Consider the following 22,212-nt stretch of genomic DNA (forward strand, 5'->3'; position numbering starts at 1 on the left):
TCTGATTCAGATAAGCCTATAGCTGCTGTGTGTGTGTGTGTGTGTGTGTGTGTGTGTGTGTGTGTGTGTGTGTGTGTGTGTGTGTGTGTGTGTGTGTGTGTGTGTGTGTGTGTGTGTGTGTGTGTGTTGTGTGTGTGTGTGAGGAATCAAAACCAGAGTCCTGAAATACACCGTGTGACATTTCTTGTTACTTCTTCTATATTTCTATATCGAGTTAAACCTTTAAAGGAAGTCTGTAAACTTAAATGAATCCCTACAAACTTTACATCCGGCTCGCTCTTTATAGTCGGACCATGAGGCGAATGCTTTTTAAAGAATCTGCAATTTTCTTTTCCAAAACATTTGTTATTCTCCACAGTGAGACAGATATTCTTCACTGTAAACTCAAGAGAAAGTTAGGAAAACAAATATTACATTTTCAAATTCAAAATATAAAAATGAAGAGTCTTTCTTGCTCAAACTCCCCAAAATACTAGCTCCTATCTCCCATGATGCAACTGTGACTTTGAAAATGTTTATTCTGTCCAAACCTCACTATTATTTAAAGAAACACACATTTGTAAAACTGGACCCATGACAAGTCCAAAACATCCTGTCCTTTCTGCCATTCAGGACACACACAATTTGTAGTAAGTGTGCTTTAACCACTGTGTGTGTGTGTGTGTGTGTGTGTGTGTGTGTGTGTGTGTGTGTGTGTGTGTGTGTGTGTGTGTGTGTGTGTGTGTGTGTGTGTGTGTGTGTGTGTGTGTGTGTGTGTGTGTGTGTGTGTTGGCTGAGAATCTACAGATACTTTCAGAGCAGAGCTTTGATTACATTACGCGTTTGAGGCGAGGCTGATTTTTGCACGCATGGCTGCTCTGAGTCGGTATGGATTGTGTAGGAGTCTGACGTTGATGTTCCACAGGGAATCACCTCTGATCCCTCTCCACCTTTCCCCTCCTTTGATTGTCAGGGATGGAGGGTTAAATTAAAAACACTTGCGAGACGGACTGCACATCCTGCCACCTTAAAGCTGCCTTATGCCGCTTACGGCTGCTGGAATTGATCCATCTGCTGGCGTTGTGTTCGGGGATTAAACGACTAATTTTAAAATGCTGGGCACACAAATATGTCCAGGACAAAAACAACAAGACCCTAAAGCCGCACTGGGCACAATTTGTATGGTTGTTGTGGTGAATCTGCATCTGTTATCTCTACATCTTGAATATACACAAATAAATCCAGAGCTGGATTAGGAAGCAGGGCAATCTGTGCAAGCTACACTGAACTTTTGTTCTCATTTAGGGCCATGCGCAATATGTTCAGGTCATCCAGAGTGCACCTCTCTTCACATGCACTGACAAGAGAGTGAGCAGAATCATTTCAATGATACTTCACACACATAAAGTCAGGCTGTCAGTCACATAACTCACCTCACTAATGAGAGAACCGTCACCAGCTGAGGCTGTTTTGAAACAGGCTGAGCAGGAACAAACTACTTTACCTCTGGTTCAAGCTATTTGTCAGATGTATTGATATGAGGGAGATGGGGTTTCTTATCTCTCAGACGATTTGAGCGTAGTGTCTTCACAACAACAGGGAAGCTACCTGGAGCTATTTTGCTGCATATTTCCCTGTATGCTCTGGATGCTGGTATAAACAGTTCATTTTCACATAAAGATGTCATCTTTTTTTCTTTACGGGCAATTTAGACATGGCATGTATGTGTCCTTTTAGAAAAAGCAGGTGCTGCCTCCAGACCTTGCTGAACTCATTTCAGATTTGTATCAGTCAATCACCAGTTACCATTATCATTATCACTTCTGCAGTTCTGCTGTCGTGCTCTTTGACTGCTGTTTGCCTGGTTTGAAAAACAACCATTGTTTACATCATGAAGAAGATGTTATATTAATGCCACATGCCGTGTCTGGGTGTGACATGTAAAAAGGAAAGCAGTAAAGAGGAGAGTGGAGGAGTGAGTGACCTTCTGTTCAGGTTGTTCCCACCGAAACGCCCTCGTTGTCGAGGCTACGCTTCTAATGTTGAGTCTGCACCACCGGTGGCTTTTTTAACGAGTCATGCCGGGACAAAGCCGCACTGCTGCAGAGGCTTTGTGGTCCTGGCTGTCGGATGAACTTCATTAAATAAAGTGTTTATTGAGCTGCCGGCCTGCTAACAGTCAAGTGGAATTAACACACTTTCGGATCCACAAAAAGCACACAGACACTCTCGAGTACGTAATTTTTTGGGGCCTGGGGGGTGAAAATAGGTATGTAATCCGGTAAACCACGTCCAGACAGAGGTCATAGACCAAACCAGAGTGTGTGAGACTGCATGTGTGTGTGTATACATGATTGTGGTGATTTGCAGGTCAAAATGCTTTTGCAATTTTTTGAGGGCTTTGAGCTCAATTAAAAAAAGGACTAAACATTAAACTACTGACCTCTGGGATACCGGAACATACAATATTTACAAACCAGACTACAGACAACCCTCTCCTGAATGTGGGTTGAAACTGAGACTTAATGGGGGACATGTAGGCTGATCTGAACCGGTGGGTTTTGAGGAGGGACTTGAACGTGGTGAAGGCGTGAACCAGAACTTCGGTATTACTGTAGATTGAGACGGGGATGGGCGGAGTCTGGAGATGTTTCTATGTTCTAGGGACCCGTACTATGCATTTCACTATATATTTTTGTCATTACCAAACAAGAAAATTGGTAAGTGCTGGAAAAACCCGAGCATCCAGGCGTTAACCATTTCCTGACATTAATGCCTAAAGCTGCTGTTATTTCCCGCCTCATCTCCTTGCCTCCCGGACTCTTCTTTCCACAGCCTTTGTAAGCTCATGGAGTTCTTTCAGATGGTCCTCACCCTCCTGTGTCATGGCGCTGTTATCGACTCTCAGGGAATCGTACAAACTGAGCTTGTCTGTCAGAGTTTTGATCTGGTCCTGCTGCTCTTGACCCTGGCTTTGTATAGTCGCGGTTTCTTCCTGCACGGTGCTGATTTTCGCCTGCAGAGTATGTTCGCTTCCGCAGTTTTTCAGCAGGTTGTTCAGCTGTTTGCGCAGAGTGTTATTCCGGTTGGAGGCTAACTTTTTCAATGCCTTCATCCATTTGTACTGAACCTTGAACTCATCCTGAGCTCTGAGCTGGTCTTCAAAAAAGTGGATGTTCTCCACGATCTTTTCAGTCTCTGCCTGCATTGTGTCCCTCAGCTCCTTCTGAATCATGTATTTTTGCTTCCAGTGAGCTTCACCGAGATATTTCTCCTTGACTTCAGCAAGAGTTTTACTCAGTGAGCTTTTCTCTGCCTTGAGGGATTCCTCAGAGGCTTCAAGTTTTTCTAACTCTCCCTTAAAGTGATGTCTCATCCTGACCTGCTCGTTGACGTCATTGATGCTCTCTTTTAAAAATACATTTCCCCGCTGCAGTACATCCACTCGGTTGGATGTTTCTCTGTGCAAGACCTCCAAGATCTTTAAATCACTTTGCTGTTTGCTAAGATCCTTGAGTCGTTGCTGCAGTGTGTCTTTCTTGCTGATCATGGCATCTTTAGATGTTCTCATCGCCTCATATTTTTCACGCAAACCTTGTTCATTTCGGACTGCTTCGGTCAAATCACTAATCCTATTCTGCAAAAGCAAATTATTTTGCATAATGGCCTTTTTCTGACCTTGTTCTTGCTTATAAGACTCTTTTAAATCTTCCAAAACCTGAAGCTTCTTTTTGAGCTTTGAGGCTTCCTCTTGCAGGGTGTCATGTTGAAGACACATGGCTTGTTTTGATTGTTTCATTTGATCCAATTTCTCCCGTTTGGCATTTTCCTTTTCAAGGTCTTTGTAGAAATCTTTGATCTTTTCTCTCAAAGCCTCATTTTCCTGGATGATGGAGTCCGTCTCAGATTTTGCGAGATTGTATGATTCCTTCAAACCTTCAAGTCGCAGAAGCCCCTCTCCAAGCTGGAACATCTCTAACTTTAAGGCCAAGTTTTTATGGCTCTCTTCTGCCTTTAAGGCGATTTGCCTTTGATTTGCGTCCAACATCTCTTGGATTACATTTTCATTCACAAGCTCTTCGGAGAGCTTCTCAATGTCATGTTGCAAAGTAACGTTCTGCAGGAAAAGCCCCTCTTTCTCTGCCTTTGCTTCTTTGTAATGCTCATCCAGGGTCTTGGAAATAATTTCCCTTGTCTTGAGATGAAAAAGTCTTTCTCTCAGGGTGTCATTTTCTATTCGAGTTGCCTCTGTTTCCTGTATTAGTGTTTCTTTGGTTTTCTCCAAAGCATTTTGATTATTGAGAGCTGCCTGCATCTCTTCAATTTCAGTTTGGAGCTGTGTTTGCCCTGCTAATTCAGCTAGATGTTGAGCTTTCATCATGTCGATTTCACCCAGCTGTTTTTGCAGGGCAACCATTTTTACGCTTAGGTTAGCATAGTGAGCCTGCTTTGAGGCAGTTTGCTCCAAGGTCTTTCTAAATTGCACATTAACATTGCTGTTATTTAAGATCCTGTCTTGGAGCTCCTTCACCTCTTTCTGCATGTAAGTGAATCTCTCTCTTGCAGTTTTGTCCGCTGCCTGTATGCTGTTATATCTTTCCTCCAAAGTCTGAAAGCTGTTAAACTTTTTCTTTAAACCGTTAGTTTGAAAGTGCAAAGCTTTTAACTGTCCGTTGATAGCTTCTAGAACCATACTCATTTCATCGTAGTCGCTTTTGGTTTCCCATACATACGAGCAGGAGGCCGTGACTTCTGGAGACGACATCGTAAGAGAAACAGTGATCTGAAATGTTAATGTGGATAAAAAAGCTCTGCTTTTGTCGCAAAATCTAGCTGTGTTGTACGTGTAGACCAATCGCTAGACTATCTCTGTGCGGAATGTTGAGATCAATCCAAAAGATGACAGTCGGATGATATCACCAGGTTCTAGAATACGACTGGCTGTAAGATGTTGCCCTGGCAACGGTGAAGTGGCATTTTGGGTGTCAAGGCAATGCTAAGAAACATTTAAGATGGCTGCAAACAAAATCTTTAGCTTTTCCTTACTCAATATTCAGGGATTCTACGTATCTCGCAAACAGGTTTTATTTGTATAAGTAATCTGCAGTTTTGCAGCAAAAATGTCTTTCATTTCCTACTGCAGTAATATTCTTGCAAACCCTTTAATTGAACTTAAAATCTTCAGGAATTCCGGCTATGCTTGTTTATAATAGAGTCTGTTTTTTTAAAAGGGCTTGATCTATTAAGCTGTCTTTATATACCGTTGTTAGATGTATACATTCACTTTCTGCATCAACATACTTGTATTTTAATGTGTGGTGAGGACCTGCTTAACATTAAAATAGTCTATGAAAAAGACCTACAGTTCCTTCTGCTAACACAGTTTAACTTATACATCTTGACATCTTTCCAGCTACAAATCACCAAAACAGGCATACAGTGAGGGGTGAAAGTTCACACGCTCAGAGGTAATTTAACAGAGCTGTTAGCTGACAGTTTTGATGGCTCATTTATCTGGTGCATTCCTCTCATTCTTTCACTTTTAACATCAACTCTAAAGAACATGCTACAGAAAGAAATGTGGGATTAGGAAAAAGTCCTTGCTGACGCTTGTGGTGGAGTCAGGAAGGAGCTCTTTGGTCTGCCGGTCGCCACCGTGCAAAAATCCTTAAGGAAGCAGAGTATAGGCCAGATTATTGCGTCACAGCTGGTTTCAGGCACTACAAATGTCCTTAAAATACGTCTTCCCAAAGGTTGCCAAGTAGTGATTGCATTGTGGTGGAGCAGCAAAGCCCTTTTTTAGGGTTAGTGCTATTTCGGTATTTCTGCGCTGTTTGTGTGCAATAATCAGGTTGCTCAGTTTTAAACAAGGCTGATCTGCTAATGAGGCGGATGGAGTGTGGGAGTGTGGAGGTCAGATGTTGATATCTGCGGTGTGCTGGTGGGGAAGGATGTTGTTACCACTGTTTGACCAAAATAAAATTTGGACGGCCGATACAGGGATGTGCTGGAGGACATGCTGACATTTGGCATGCATCGGAAAAATGTTTTATCCAAAGTTTGGGTAATTTTCGGGTTCAAACAAGCCTCTGTAACAACCTGTACATCATCATCATCATCATGGCGTATCACAGGGAAATGAAAACTCTGCTGAGGTACACTAACTTATAAAAAGGACATATCCTGCTCATTTTCAGGTTCATATTACTATTTTGAGCCTCTTCTGGCACAAGTCTCCATGTCTCTATTTTTCTCATACTGCCTGTGCTGCAGCACGTCTTTTCACCCTCTGTCTGAGACCATATAACATAGTGATGTCACTATGTTAGTGAAGTAAACAAAGAGTTCAATGGAGGCGTTTCAGATCTCCCTCTGGAGAGAAATGTGGGATATTAGCGCCTGCAGACCATTTACATGCACAAAAACCTATATGGGAAAGGGAAAACCCTAAAGCATAGCAGGGCCTCTTTAACATAACTGACAGCTGACTAATGGAATTGTTAATCTTATGGAGAAAAGAGTCTTTCTGTCATAATAACAACACACGCCTGCAAGGCTTATCTTCTGCTTGGGGGAACCATTCTGACAGTTGCCTGTGCTCTCATGCAGTAATTTGTAGTTTAATGACCTTGAATACACGCCGCAAAATGTCCGTTTAAATTGAGTTCTCGCAGATTACAGGGTCTTCAAAACCCCTCAGGTGCTGGGAGAACAGAGACGACTTTAAGCAGGCGGCCATGATGAACAGTCTCATTCCTAGAAGAAATGCTGCACTGATTTAGGAGTTTCAGGTTTTGACTTTTAAACTATTGATGTGGTTTCAGGTGCAGCCATCCCCGTGGGCATCGATGTGCAGGTGGAAAGCATTGATGGCATCTCTGAGGTTAACATGGTGAGGATTTTGAACGTCTTACACCCGGTTGGTTGGTAATGACATCTGACAAGGAGTGACTTCACACAGTATCAACATATCAGCAAAAATATATATCAACAACTGTCTGTTGGCCTCCTGCAGGACTTCACCATTACCCTGTACCTGCGTCATTACTGGAAGGACGAGCGGCTGTCGTTTCCGTCCAGAAACAATCAGAGCCGGACGTTTGACTCTCGGCTCGTGAAGAAGATCTGGGTCCCTGACGTCTTCTTCGTCCACTCCAAGCGCTCCTTCATCCACGACACCACCATGGAGAACATCATGCTGCGGGTGTACCCCGACGGAAACATCCTCTACAGCGTCAGGTAGGGGACGAGGACTGGGGATGAGGACTGGTGGAAGTGAAAGGATTCAGCCCATAAGAACTCCTCTGTTGCTGGGGAAGACTTTATATCTTATCGTTGTTTTGGATTCCTGCAAAAATTCTTTCTTGTCTCTTGTTCTTTTTTGCTTTATTTACTTTTCTTTCTACCGCACTTAATGTCATACCAATAAAGGCAACTGAAATAGAGTAATCGAAGCTCAAGTTTCCCCTGTGGTGTGTTTCAGAGTGACGGTGACGGCTCTCTGCTCGATGGACTTCAGCAGCTTCCCTCTGGACACACAGAACTGCTCACTGGAGCTGGAGAGCTGTGAGACACACACACACACACACACACACACACACACACACACACACACACACACACACACACACACACACACACACACACACACACACACACACACACACACACACACACACACACACACACACACAGATACACATCTTGCCTCTTAGTTACTGTGCTATGGTAGCAGTGCTGTAAAAGGAAGGTCACATTTCACTGTAGGGAACCAGGCTAAACGCAGATGGCGTCATGGTTGTACATTGTGAAATCTACATATACTTTATAATAATAACTGAAAGCAAAAATGTTATTGCCACTCTAAAGTAAACGGCATCAATAACTTCACATAAAATGCATGGTTTTTAGTAAACAGCAGGATAAGCTCGGACTGTTGGGAACAAATCTCCAGCACGCTGAACCCTCCCTCCCTCCCTCCCCCCCACCCACCCCCCTCCTCTGTACACAGATGCGTATAATGAGAACGACCTGATGCTGTACTGGAAGAATGGGAACGACTCTCTGAGGACGGACGAGATCGTCTTGTCTCAGTTCTTCATCGAGCATTTCCACGCCTCCAATGGCCTGGCGTTTTACAGCAGCACCGGTCCGTGTGTGTGTGTGTGTGTGTGTGAGTGTGTGTGTGTGTGTGTGTGTGTGTGTGTGTGTGTGTGTGCTTGGTTTGATAATGTGTTTACAGAGAAAGGCTTAGGTTTCTCTTTTCAATAGAATGCATACATTATTGAAAATATAATATAAAAAGCGAAAGAATGTGAACACGATGAATTGTTATAGATTCAAATGCTAAGCAGTTATGCAGTAAATAAAAAGAGCTCAACATGTTGTGAAAACCCTTAAACCAGAAGAGTGGAAGATGATTAAGCAGAAAGATGATCCTCCTGATGTCTTTGTGTCTCTCTCCTTCAGGTTGGTACAATCGTCTGTTCATTCACTTCATCCTGCGGCGGCACATCTTCTTCTTCATGCTGCAGACGTATTTTCCCACCATGCTGATGGTCGTCCTGTCCTGGGTGTCCTTCTGGATCGACAGGAGGGCCGTCCCTGCACGTGTCTCTCTGGGTAACCCCATACACTGATATTAACGTGAACCACAAACACCAAGCCTAAATCATAAAGTTCATGAACCAATCATTTTCTTTGGATTTGAATGCACTCATTATTACCTCTCTGACTCTGTTGAGTGTCATAGTGATGACGAGCAGGGAGAAGGGAAAATAAAGCTGACTGTCTAAATGTTGCAGAGTTTTATCTTTCTTTTACTGATGCATGTTTTGAAAATGGTAAGGTTGTGTGATAACACCTGTTCTCTGTCCTGCAGGTATAACCACGGTGCTCACCATGTCCACCATCATCACCGGTGTGTCCTCCTCCATGCCTCAGGTAACAGCAGGGGGGCTTCAAGACACTTTCTGTATGTCTTTATGCTCACAACAGATATCAGGCTCTGAAGGCTTTTCGTGGCCCTGATGTATTTGGCAGATTTAATTCCCATATGTGCCTGTAAGAATCCAGACTCTAAACTGCAAGGGAACTACCTGGGGAAACAGTCTGGCTGAGTCATCTTTGAAATCATTTAGGACATTCCTTCAGTGGACAGGTTTTTTTAGTTGTCTTCTATTTATTGAAGGCTACTGCTCTTTGTTTCTTTATCCCCTTATCTTTGGAGAGAACTATGTGTGACACAAATGTGTGAATCCACTCAGCAGCACCTGACTATGTGTAACATTTGACTGCTACTGAGTGAACGTTCTCACTATGTAGTACACATAAAGATAATAAATAATAAAACCTGATACACCTTCAAATGTTTGTAATAAACGTCCCTTCCTTTTCCATCAATCATCATGTGAATATGATTTTCCCATGTGTGTCTCCTTGTCACCAAGGTCTCGTATGTGAAGGCGGTGGACATCTACCTGTGGACCAGCTTCCTGTTTGTGTTCCTGTCTGTCATCGAATATGCAGCGGTGAACTACTGCACCACCCTGGAGGAGATGAGGAAGATGAAAAGGGGGAAGGTCAGTGAGGGGGGCTACAGGGGGATTCATACACCACACATCCCCCCTCAGACTAAAAGAGGGGGGGAAATACATGTTTAACTCAATGTCTCTCTCTAGTGGCCAAACAGAGTCATTACAATTCGGCAACAGTTTTCAGTTGTGGAAAGTCACTGTAGTACATTTCCTCCAGTATTGCACTTGGGTACAGGTTTAATGTATTTGTACTTTACTTGGGGTATTCACGATTTTTATACACCTTCTTCACTTCATCTATCAGACAGCCAATTTTGTGGCACTCAGATGCCACAAAAACCTCTGTAAAACCTTTCGAAAAAGGTCAAATTACCGTCGAGGACAACTCTAAGGCTAAGAGATTATATTCCCACTTTTCCAGATCCCATCCACCTTCAACGCCAGCCAGGCGATGGCGTTCGACGGCTGTTTCCACGACAATGATATTGAGCTGACTCCGTTCTCCCGCATGGCGCCCACACCGACCTCTGACCCCCTCACGACGCCAACCCTGACCCCAGACATCCAGCCCATGGAGGGGACTCGCCTCCACCGGCAGCGGTCCGTGCGTGAGAACGTGGACCTGTTTGTCAGCAACAGCTACATGATCGACTCGTACTCGCGCCTGGCGTTCCCCCTGTCCTACCTGCTCTTCAACACCGTCTACTGGAGCATGTACTCCTGATGCAGTGCTGCAAACTCTCCCTGAACTCTGCTGCACTTTCACGGAGTGTTAAGTCAGAGAGCATGCTGGGGGATTCCTCCTCTCAATGGAGCTCCACAGGCACTTCACTGAATTAACTCTTGATCACAGGGGCCCCTTGAGCGCCGGCTTCATCGCTAATCATGTTCTGTACAAGAGAGATAAAAGCACTCCAGTTCCTCAGAGTAGGAACCTTTAATTGTACGGACTTCAAACCTGACATTTGTCTGTCTGGAGCCGGTTAAGTCAAACAATGGAATCTCATTTGTCTTTTTCTTTTATAATCTCTACATGTGACTCTTATGTTGTAATGCTTAAAGATCTTATTTCCAAATATAATTGTACTCCATATCCACAGGGAAATAATAAATTAGGATGACATTCATGTGAAAATGCAATTTTTTGAAAATCATTCTCACTCATATGAGTTAAGCGAGTGGAGACATCTGCTGCTGAACATGTATTTTAATGTATTTTTCTCATTAAATTTGTATCTTGTTCATGAGTACGTGAATTTGTGTGTGCTGCAGGGCCATATTGTACTTTTAAAATATACATTTAACAACCTTAAGGAATGTTACAATTCAAAACTAACACATCTTCTGTAAGCCTTATAAGCTGTAACTCAGATAGTCTTTTTTGTTTGCTAAATGATACTCTATGGGAAGTTTATGATTGCAAACTAGCAACCTGCATATATAATTGCAGGGGTACTGTAAAAATATACTTTAATCTGTAGAATTATGGGGAGTTGAAAATAAAAAGACATGGCTAACATTTTGCTATTGTACTATTCATTAAACCGATTTACTATGTCACAAACATTACCCTATCATTAGGTAAACACAATGATAAATGAAGTTGCCAGCATTCCCCCAGGGTCTGTTTCAAGTAGTGGACTACTTTAATCAATGAATTGAACAATGAAACCATGGGAATTCATTTTCAGAGTTGTAGAAATTTAGATTTTTGGGGTTTTCCTCTCAAACTGTCGTGTGGGTGGTGTTTGGTGCGTTTGCGGCCTCATGGCCTCCGGAGTTCATTTGTCCTACCTGGCTACATCATGCAGGTGTAGTGTAATAAAAACACATTTACAAAAATCTGATTTTAATGAAACGCACCGTTTCTATCGCAACTATAGAATGTGCTTGTGTTTGGGAGAGTGAACGGGCGGTTTGTTGGAAGCAGACGAAGGGAGAGTCCCGCAAACACACCGCAGGAAACCCAGAAATCAAGCCGGAGTTTAGCGCGGCAGGAGGACAGGTGACAGGTGAGTTCCTGAATCACGATTCATGAAAACAACTCGAACAAATACAGCTTTAAAAGGTAATATCAGCCTGAAGTTAGCTCTACCCATTCATAACCGTTAGCCTCTTTCTACCGCTGTTATTGTTGTTCGATTTGTGGACGTTGATGAGCTAACGGTCAGCAGCTAGCGGTGGCTGCTGCTTTTGAACCAGAAATAGTTTACATTCCGTTAGACAAGATGATAAAGACTCCATTAACTTCACTTCACGAACATTTGCTGCAGTTTGTTATCGAGGTGTTCCTAATTCGGCCTCACTGCCTCGCTAACAGGCAAGGTTAAGTCAGGCTGTCATCAGAGAGGATTACCGGTGAGAACCAGGGAAGCTGGGTTAAAGCTTAACAACGCAGACCTAAAGTGAACTCGGTGTGAGCTACCCTCACATTAATATTACGCTAAAATAACATGTTTTCTTGAAACTGTATTTTAGATGCTTGTTTTATTAGTTTTGAATTTAGAATGTGTAATGCCATTTAGTCTTTCTAGCTTTATGCTGTTTAGCTAACATTAGCCGTTAGTATCAGTTTGTTTTGAGTCAGGAACGTTACTGCATGAATGACTTCAGTCACATATTTACCCCTTTTATATTTTCTCAATCACTCTTAAGGGACTTACTCTAACTCACTAACTGGCTAACTCCATATCTTTAGCTTGAGCTCAATGTGATATGAAGCAGAGGTGGGGGAATTACTCAGATCTTGTACTCAAATAAAAGTACAAATACCAGAGTTTAGGAATACTGTCTAACAGAATATTCCTATACAAACTCCTTCTCTGTCAAAAATACTTCTTTGTATGATCGAAAGTCAACGAAATATTGGATGTTCAATTGATCATTTATTATAATCAGTTCATGTTTTTTGATCAACAGAAAAAAGGATACATTACTATTTAAATATATATCTCAATCCTTTTAACTTTTATATAGTAAGTTATTAACTGGTATTTATTTTTAAATGAATACTTTGAAACCATTGTTACATATAGCAATGCAATCTGCAGTATTTATACCATATGGAGTGATTTAGTTGCTGCAGTGTTTCCATCATGCCAGCTGGTGTTGTGACTCATTTCCTTTCCCCCACATCTCCTCTTGCCAGAGTCCGTGGTGTCCATCGACAGCTGCAGCACTCATCCCATTCAGTTGCCCTCCAGCCCGAGTCACATGACGAACCCACTGTGTCCGGCCCAGCTACAGGTGCAGTTATCGCTCGGACAGCCCGGTCCACCTGGTTACTACTACTACTGCTACTACCAGGTACTTGTATTTAATATTTATACTCACTACAAAGACATTCCTACTGTATTTATCTAATATTATCTAAAGGAACAGAACTTCCAAGTAATCGCTAGATACTGTACAGGACTTGCATGAATTCAACTTTATTGTCCGTTCTGGTTCTGGCCAAGTCAATTCCTTTAAATAACTCAAATTAATTTTCCTCCAGGGGCTTTACAATCTGTACATCATAAAACATCCTCAATGTTAATAAGGAAGAACTTTTGAACCTTTAATGGCAGGGACAAAAATAATGAGTCCTGAAGAAGAGCAACAGAGACATACCATAGGTGTATGTATAGATTAGACAGCAATAACAATATAAAAGTTCTACAGAAGTATTCTTTTTTTTAAAAGACAATGGACCTCTTGACATTTCTCAACTTTAGCAGCATTTAATTTATCCACAACTACAGAATAATCAGATTGATTGTTGGTCGCTTAGGCATGAGGCCCGGGGGTTGGGGGCTAGTGGCCTTGTGAAAGGAGCATGGGGGGGGGGAACTAAAGCTGTGAGGGCAAAACTGATGTAAGTCAAAGAGAAAGGTATCAGTGGGAGGGAGAGAGGAGTGAATGGTGGGATGGGAGGCAGGAAGAAGGGGGAGCTTTTGGGAGGGGGAAGGAGGAGTGGACACTGCCGCATTACTGCGCTGTGATTGGGCGCCGCTGGGCCATGTGCTGACCTCTCTCAAACTGTAGCCTAACTAGGGCTCCCACACACATTCTCTCACTCACACACACACACACACACACACACACACACACACACACACACACACACACACACACACACACACACACACACACACACACACACAAAGTGGTGTGCGGCCCTCCGTTGAGTGGCAGGGACATGTGAGCTCCTTCACATTTGCTATTCTGGGCAGGGGAGGGGAAAACTGGGAGGGAATGGGAAAGGGGGAAGCAAGGGGGAGTAGAGGGTCTTTTCTCTTTCTACATGTGGCTGAGCCATCGTGAGGAGCTGCTCATGTATTTGTCTCGTTTTGTGTAGGCTCTCAGTGTGTGTGGCCATAGCAGTCTTGTTTTTTATTCCATCTTTAGGCCGAAGAAGATGGGGTGCTGCTTTAGTAAGGAGCTCAACCCCGGCCTGCCATGCGAGAGGAGCAGTCTGTTACAGCCCCCGCTCCCTGACGGTCTGAGTGAAGGGACAGACCAAGTCAGGCAACTTGCCGTGGCTGTAGCTCAGCATGTGTGCTTGGACGAAGAGGAGACTTGTGTGGCAGACGGAGCGGCCCAGAGGAAGCCTGCCGAAGATGAGGAGAGACATCCGGGACAGGACAACAAAGTTTGTACAGAGGGGGCCGCGGTCAGCAGGGACAGCACCACGCGGAGTAAGAGGGAGCCTAAACCAGCCGGCACTCTCGATGAGAAGGAGGCTATTATTATCACAAACATACATGCAAACACGGACACAGAGCCAGGCATGGCACAGACTGCCAGGCCCAGCTGTGGCCCGGCCCCGTATATGGAGGTGCGCACACGGAGTCCTGCCGAACATAAGAATTTGGATAACGCCACTGTCAGGGCTCTGTGGTTCAATCAGCTTCCGGAGGGGCAGAGGCCCAAACCTGCAAAATGTAGGTCTCCTCCCGCCAGGTTCCCCTCTCGCTTTGCAAACAACATCACAGAGAGCGAGGTGTCAGATGACCCGCCAGCGGTTGGCACGTACGAGGAGACCCAGCGGGATTCCCCCGAAGATGAGCTCAAGGAGGAAGAATATGAGGAGGTCAGTGTCTTCGAAAAAAGGACCCGGAGTTTCTACAGCCTATGTTCCATCGACGCAGACGACCTTGAACATGACCACAACCCACAAACCCAAACAGCTGGCTTGACACACTTGGCACACGCAGCTGAAGTAGAAACAGCTGCTCTGCCCTGCATAGTGGAGTCTCCAGTCTTCAGCCAATCACATGTAGAGGCATCCACAATCTGCCACCAGCTGCATGTTACACAGTCTAAAATGACCTGCCAGTCACATGATGAGGAACCTCCTTCAGTGCAACCACATGCTGCAGGACATTCTACCGGCCTCACACGAACACACTCTAACAACTCACTCTCAGAGGAGGAGACACTTCATCCTGATGTTTCTCCACAGCTGGCAGACCCTCAGTGTGACACTCTGCACCCCTCCCAGGATCAGATATACAGCGAGGAACGTCAGCCTGAATATTTAAATTGTCAGACAGCTGCAAAGGACAAAGATGAACCTAAGGATGATATGTTGATGACATCACACACATATCAAAGTGCATGTGAAGAGAATGAGATGGTGAAGGAATCAGAGGAGTTGCAGAGCGTGTGTTTAGAGAGGAGTGTTTATTTGGGGGTCCACAGAGCAGATGAAAAGTTGGATCAGAGTGTGGATGCTGACTTTAATACTCTTGACAACCCCCTGTGTGAGCTTCGCCCGTTAACAGAGCAGCATATCTACGGGTCACCTCCAGCAGCAGAAGCTCTTGAAGTGGATACTTCCAGCTGCAGTCCTCCTGACCTCGTCATCAATCCTCTGCACAAGGAGGAGGATGTTTTGCATCTGTCTGGAGGACACATTGAGATGGATAAGCCGTCCCTTAAGACCATGAATATCTGCACAGGCCTGGGTGAGAAGGAGGATGTTGGTGACAGCGGAACAGCAGATACGACTCTCACCAGTGTGTCCTTCCCCTCCACCATCTCTGCTCTGTCATCGCTGCCCACCGACTCCCCCTGCCACACAAATCTGACTCCTCTATCAGACAAACCCACATCTGACTCCATCACATCCGACAAATTAGATGTCAATTCAAACGACCCCACATTTGAGTTGACCAGTGTTAATCCTTTAGATGGTCACGCTTCATTCACTGAGCGTAGTGATGTGAGATTTGATGACAAAGAGCCTGACAGTTCTGATGTGAAACCTGAAGGTGTCCAGGTGTCCCTTAAAGATTTCTTAGATGAAACTCTTGCAGCGGCCCTCATGGGAGGAGATGATGGACAGATTGAAAACAGATCAGTAATGAGTCAGAGCAGCAGATATGTTGAGAGTGGTGATGTTACGGATGTTGTCCCTGAAATGACTAATTCCTGCAGTCCACCTCCTTCCTCATCTGCATTCAAAAATCTTGAGGAAGCAGAGCAAAGTTCAGAGACTGAGACGGATTCTACTGAGCGCAGACAAATCCAGCTTGAGGTCAACCCACCCTTTAAAGTTGTTAGTGATACTTGTAAAGAAGATGAGGAGACAACAGCTGCCCAGGGGATTGATGCACAAATCCAGCATGAATCTGCAGAGAGAGCAGAACAGCACCCCCACGCTCCACAACCCTCTGAACTTGTTTCCTTTGACTGTATGATCCCCAAAATTGACACTCTAGACTGTTCACCTCAACAGGGTGATTTATCAAATGACCTTCACTCAGGGGAAATTATTGCAACATCTGCATCTGCACTTGACCTTAATTCTTCTCCAGAAACTGCCAGTATTTCAAACACTGAGACACCGACCCAAAGCAGCATCTGTGACGACCGATACATGATTCCCAATGACTTCAGCTGTCTGGAGGATAATACCTCAGTTTCACACTCCCAGGAGGTTGACACACTGATCCCTGTGGACCCGGGTCAGGTTGATGTTTATGCCTCAACCCCCTCCTACGAGATTCACTTCCTGGGTCAGGAGCCGCCTGCGACCGCTGAGGAGGGAGAGCGGGAAGGAGGGATGAGGGAGATGGTGTCAGAGCTGCTGGGAGAAGACGCAGACTCCTCCGTCTGCCGCCTCTATCCCCAGCCCTGGATCAAGCTGGGTCTGGAGGAGACCTGCGGGGCGTGGGCGCAGGGAGTGTCTGCTGTGGAGCCCCGCCTGAGCGAGGGTCGGACAGGCTCTGACGTGGAGCAGATCCCCGCCTTTGTCTCCGAGCTGCAGCCCTCTATGGCTCTGCTAGGAGCTTATCCCTGTAGCACAGTGATGCCTCAGGGACCCTGTCTGTGGGAATGGCAGACAAATTGCACTCAGTCTGTAAGTGTTAGACAGTTGGGTTCAGTGAAAGCATAGTTTCATGTGGACATTTGAATGTTTTTAATACTCTCAATTACACCTTTTGATATCAATGTTTCTGTTTTTGACATTAAATATCTGTTTCACTCATTTGTTCTTTGTAAAATATATTTTTAAATACATCTAAATTTGCTCAATTTCATGTTAGAATAATATTGCTGTTTTTTCTGCTTTGTTTCAGGGACCTGTTGCTGCCCCCAGCCTTAACCCTGAAGCTGAGGTATGGACCAATCACAACTTTAACTTGGACGTCCCTGGCCCCGCCTACCTGCAGGATGAGCAGCCATGGCTGCAATTCCCAAACAATGTGACGAATCAGGAAGGTAGGATGAAATAAAGATACTGCCCTTAATGTTAAATTAAAGAATGAATTCTCTTTTCCAGGAAAGAAAAGCTAAACAATGTAATTGTCTGCTTGCAAGTTCTGGTTATGGCTAGATGGTAAGATGCTGTGTGGATGTGTGTTTTTAGTATACCAGCCAGAGTTCCAGCTGGAGAACATGTGCCTGGCTGAGGCAGAGGTGGAGGCAGTCCCCAGCACACTGGAGTACCAGATGCTGCCTGTGGAAGCCCCTGTGGTTAATGGAGACCCCATTGAACCAACTGTCACAGGTATCAGAAGAATCTAGGTTTTTTATTCTCCAGTTTATATTTACTTTATTCATACTTTTTAAAGCAATGAGTTTGTCCGCTCAGATATGGTAAAAGCTTCCTTTGGATTTCAGATGAGACCAGGGAAGAGCTGAGGGCAGTCTTGGAATCTTGCCTGACCAGGTAACAACTCAATATTCTTTTCCAAAAAGCATGTCCTCAAATAATCAAAATGCCATACCATCCCTCTGTAAAAACTGCAAAAGTACCCAATTGTGTTTGTATTCTGGCTGTCATTGTGCTCTGTTATTTGACCTCCATTCCACTGAAAGCAATTGTCTTTGTTTCTTGAGGCGATTAATATAATTGCTTTGTTTTGTTGGTATGTGGTCCAGCACACATTATATTCCTCTCAAAACATTCAGAAACGCAATAGAAAGCTCTCCTTCTGTCCCCCTGCAGGGAGTACCTTGGCAACGACCTGTACCTTAACTCTCAGATGGACAGCGACCAGTATGTTCCCATCACAACTCTGGCCAGCCTGGACAAGATCAAGAGTCTCAGTACAGACCTGGACCTCATCGCGGACATTTTGAAATGTCAGTGTTTATTTCTACACACATATCTGACTGACATTTATAGCTTTTATTTAGGGTGAACATTTTACCACGCACAAAAACTGGTACCGTCATGCTGTTTGTACTTTCTTTAAACAATCACAACACGATTTGTCTTTGTTATCTCTGATACAGAGCCTTTAAGAGACAAACCAATCATTCAATTAATTCAAGAAGATTTGGTAGTTAGGAGTGTTTTTTTGGTTGATTGTTGACCTGAGACTTGCTCTTCTCTCATTGGCCGACAGCCCTGCCCCTGGTCCAGGTGACTCCGTGTGGACAGAAGGTGCGGCCCTGTCAGAGTCGATGTGTTGTCATCCTGCGTGAGATCCCCAGCAGCACACCTAAGGAGGCAAGAACCCGCCTTCCTCACCAAAACAACTCCTCTCTACTGATATATTTAAGGGTTCTTTAATGACAAGTCCACATGTGACGGATTGACATGACTGTTTTTACTGTAGGAGGTGGAGGCTCTCTTTGACGGGGAGAACATTCCCAGGTTCCTGAGCTGTGAGTTTGTGAACAACGATAACTGGTTTGTCACTTTCAATTCTGAAGCCGAGGCACAACAGGTAAAATACATCTGAACGCATTGTGATCTAATTCTTTTTAATCACTGAATAAATGCTTTTGATGTTGGCCGTTCCAAAAAGACTACCTTGGTAATACAGACCATGGAATGCTACTGTCTCTGTGCGTGTATTAGGCCTACAGCTACCTCAGAGAACAAGTTCGGGAGTTTAAGGGAAAGCCCATCATGGCAAGGATAAAAGCCAAAACCATGGCGGTCACTTCCTTCGCTCCAAAAAATGGCTTCAGACCCACTCAGCTGGAGCAGAGCGCCAATCCTTACAACTCCTACTACCCCCCCGACACCTTCCAGCAGACCTGCTCCACCCAACAGCTGTACGACTTCACCAATGAGGTGTGGAACCCGGATGCACCGGGATACCAAAAATTTGCTGAGGTGAGTCCTTTTTTCTGTTCAAATTGAAGACCTGAAGTTGTAGGGTTTGTTATTTTGTGAACATCGGACAGAGTATGAATAATTGTGTGCTGTGGTTTCTTTCCTCAGCAGCATCAAACCTTGATGAATGACTTCATGAACGGCTTCTCCAACTTCAAACCTTATAACCCACACCGGCAAAGGTAGCTACAAATGACTTATGAGGTTTTATTTTCTGCAGATCTATTTATCCTTTTTAAACCCAGTGTATCTGCACAGGGGCAATAATAATGATTAAGCTAAACTAAAGATGTAGTGGTAACGTGATCTTTTAGAGAGTTGACGACAGAAAAGGCTGAAACCTCCATAAAGCTTCAAATGTTATAATAGTGTCTCTATTTAATATCTTCCAGGAGAGGCTCAAGGTGGTCAAACTCTGGAGACCGGTGGCAGTCCAATCCGAACGATCCTTCAAACCCGTCAGAGCCGGCATCAGCGGAGCGCACCTCTCCTCCCTTGAGGCCGGGTCGGGGGCGGTCGCGGGGCACGCGCCGTCCCAGCAGAGGCGGAAGGAGGGAGCCCGACAGGCAAACGGTGTCACCCACCTCTGATCGGGGAAGGTAAAGAAACAGTCTGATATAAGAAGCTCGGGGACTTGAGTCTCAAGTATGTCTGTTCAGTCCTTTCGTGAATAATCCTGGTTTGTAAAACTGAAAGCTGCTCTGCTGTGTGTGAAGGAGAGGAAACTTCAGCCAGAGGAGGAGGGAGCAAGCCAGGTCATGGGAGAAGTCTGCTGGCCGTGTAAGTAGCCAGTGAGTTGTAGGTGTTAATACATTTCTCTAGGTCGTGTGTTAACTTGTGTGTGTTTTTGTAGAATGCACCTGGTCAGTCCCCTCCTCGTCAACAGTCTCCTCCTCCTGAGCTCGGGCTGATGAGCTTTCCTCCTCTTCCTCCAGCAAATGCTGCCATAGCAACGATGCCCGCAGCTAACGGCGACGTCAAGGTGACTGAGTGTCTCTGTCTGACACAAACATACATCTGAGTCTCAAGGACAGTGTGTTCTCATATTTAAAGCCCAGACTGTAAAACCTTGACACTGGTGTGTTCCTCTCAGGGTCCAGGTAAAAGCAGCAGCCCTCGTGCATCAGCACCAACCCTGCAACCAGAGCCTGAGCTGACCTCAGAGCAGTGAGTATCGCCGAGAGGGCAGCTAGAGGAAGATTCGCCTCTGTATTAGCTGCTCTGCCTAACTCTCAACTATAACATGTACTGTTTACTTTTACATGCTAAGATCCACAGCACATACACATACAGTTTATTGTACTTACCTCTCCCTTAGGATTTGACACACATGGACTTTATCAGTTTCCTGTTGTCCATGGTGTCAATAATGAGTTTTTTCTGCTTGTGTCTGCAGTGATGTGAAGGGGTGCACAGAGACGAGCAGTGAGGCCAAACCAGCTCAGCTTCCCCAGGAAACTGTGGCAGTAAGATTCTCTATGTGCATTAACACTATTGTATGTATAAAATAACAACAGAGATGTCCTGTAAAATCTACATTCAGGAGCCTTGTAGCTCAGAGCCATAGATTGATTGAAAATCTCTGAACCCAAAATGTTACATGGAGAGGATAGTGTAATACTTTCTTTGTATGTTGTTTGGAAGCCAATAATGTCCAGGAGTGTAAAGGTATGAAAGACCTCATATTGTGCTCTGATTGACTAGGACTCCAAGAGGCCAAGCTACGCCCAGATCTGCCAGGGAGCATCGTCCAATGAGTCGGTGGCGCCCGCTGACCTCGTCTCTTCAGAGATGAACCACGTCCCGTTCTTTCCGGGACAGGAACCAGCTCAATGTCCACAGTGATCACACTGGGTGGAGGAAAAGACGCTTTTTTTTTCTTTTTTTTGTCTTTAAAGGTGTCAAATAAGCTGAAATGTATAATTTAACTGTCCCACACTCAAACGAGCTTCACATGAGGAATAGTGTGTACAGAGTGATGTGGTGTCACTCGCAGTGCAGGAAGATACTGCATTTAGCACCAAGCAATCTTTAAAGGCAACTACATTTACGTCTTGATCTAAAATGAACCCTTCATAGGCACAGCATCGTGTGGGCGGGGGGCGGTCTGCTGAAGGGTTCAGGACAGGATAGACCGGTGTGGTACAACCCCCTCAGGATATTTAAGCTTACTTTTCAATGCTAGGAGCAGCAGCTGTAATGAATCTGTAAATGTTGATCTGCATTGTCTCTTTAGTTTTATTGGTTTGTAGTTCAGATGAGTTTATTGAGGTTTTGATTTAGTTTTGTTTTGCTGATGGCACTGACTCTTCCTGCTGCGTGTGTGTTTGACGTTTCCTCGCTGTACAGGATGTTACGCCATGACCTTTTTCCATACATCTGTGTCATTCTTGAGTCTCCAGGGCCACTGTGGGAACACATGATGCTTTTTTTCTCTAAATATTAGTAACCCAGTTTGTTTCTATTTTCAGACATTTTTGTCAGCCTTTAATGAACTAAGGTCCAGCGTGTGTCAGTGAGTACAGGGAGGATCAGACCTCTGTATTGATTTGATCTTGATAGTCCAAGAATCGAATTGAACTTGAAAGTATTTTTCCCTTGAGAAGCACTGAATATTACTACGTTATCTCTGCATGACTTTTTAAAGTTTATTTTAGATTTAATTTATGTCATTTTTTTATTTATGTTAGATAGGAGTTATTTTTCATGTGTTAAAGCTTCAGTCTCAGCTGTGTTGATGTAGAGTAACTACACATAGGGTGCTGTAGTTACTCAGCGTCCATAAATGAGCAGTTTCAGCGCAGACTACAGGATTTTTATGTGAGAACTTCAACTGAATTGTACTAAGTTGTCCAATGAGCTTTTTGTTTAAAATATACAATTTTAAATGTAGAACAGATGTCATGGAAAAAAGAGCGGGCATGGTTGTGGCAAATGTTATTTTGTTTGTACAGATGTACATATTTTGAAAAAATATTAAAGTGCCTTTGAAGTTATAGATATTAGTTTGTTATTTTTTAATGATGCAAAGATAATCGACCAATCAAAGATCACGTGTGTGTGTGTGTGTGTGTGTGTGTGTGTGTGTGTGTGTGTAAACATTTTTTTCTTCTATTTATTTGAGAGCCTCAAAGT

General features: G+C 44.2%; 2 protein-coding genes across 4 annotated transcripts in view; both read left to right on the top strand.

Moving 5' to 3' along the window:
* LOC134883823 (gamma-aminobutyric acid receptor subunit rho-3-like) overlaps window positions 1-11,000 on the top strand; it is a 19,998-nt gene extending 8,998 nt beyond the window's left edge. For both annotated transcript variants that reach the window (XM_063912261.1, XM_063912260.1), the window contains 8 exons: window positions 6,804-6,871; window positions 6,995-7,218; window positions 7,463-7,545; window positions 7,991-8,128; window positions 8,449-8,601; window positions 8,861-8,922; window positions 9,429-9,560; window positions 9,937-11,000. In XM_063912261.1, the coding sequence (XP_063768331.1) occupies window positions 6,804-6,871; window positions 6,995-7,218; window positions 7,463-7,545; window positions 7,991-8,128; window positions 8,449-8,601; window positions 8,861-8,922; window positions 9,429-9,560; window positions 9,937-10,239 (1,163 nt within the window). In that variant the 3' untranslated portion in view covers window positions 10,240-11,000. The remainder of the gene's footprint in view (window positions 1-6,803; window positions 6,872-6,994; window positions 7,219-7,462; window positions 7,546-7,990; window positions 8,129-8,448; window positions 8,602-8,860; window positions 8,923-9,428; window positions 9,561-9,936) is intronic.
* A 2,819-nt stretch (window positions 11,001-13,819) lies between these two features.
* On the top strand, window positions 13,820-22,075 carry LOC134883820 (uncharacterized). 2 transcript variants are annotated; one of them, XM_063912256.1, is made up of 15 exons: window positions 13,820-16,863; window positions 17,084-17,225; window positions 17,374-17,514; window positions 17,628-17,676; window positions 17,956-18,092; window positions 18,359-18,462; window positions 18,572-18,682; window positions 18,817-19,077; window positions 19,186-19,259; window positions 19,470-19,676; window positions 19,794-19,857; window positions 19,931-20,059; window positions 20,171-20,244; window positions 20,474-20,543; window positions 20,782-22,075. In XM_063912256.1, the coding sequence occupies exons 1-15, from the start codon at window positions 13,915-13,917 to the stop codon at window positions 20,920-20,922; spliced, it is 4,653 nt and encodes a 1,550-aa protein (XP_063768326.1). In that variant the 5' UTR covers window positions 13,820-13,914; the 3' UTR covers window positions 20,923-22,075. The 2 variants fall into 2 exon arrangements, with proteins under 2 accessions (XP_063768326.1, XP_063768327.1); XM_063912257.1 differs by having other exon boundaries at window positions 19,189-19,259.
* Window positions 22,076-22,212: the final 137 nt, after the last annotated feature.

The sequence above is a fragment of the Eleginops maclovinus genome, chromosome 21, assembly GCF_036324505.1.
Source record: "Eleginops maclovinus isolate JMC-PN-2008 ecotype Puerto Natales chromosome 21, JC_Emac_rtc_rv5, whole genome shotgun sequence".
NCBI lineage: Eukaryota > Metazoa > Chordata > Actinopteri > Perciformes > Eleginopidae > Eleginops > Eleginops maclovinus.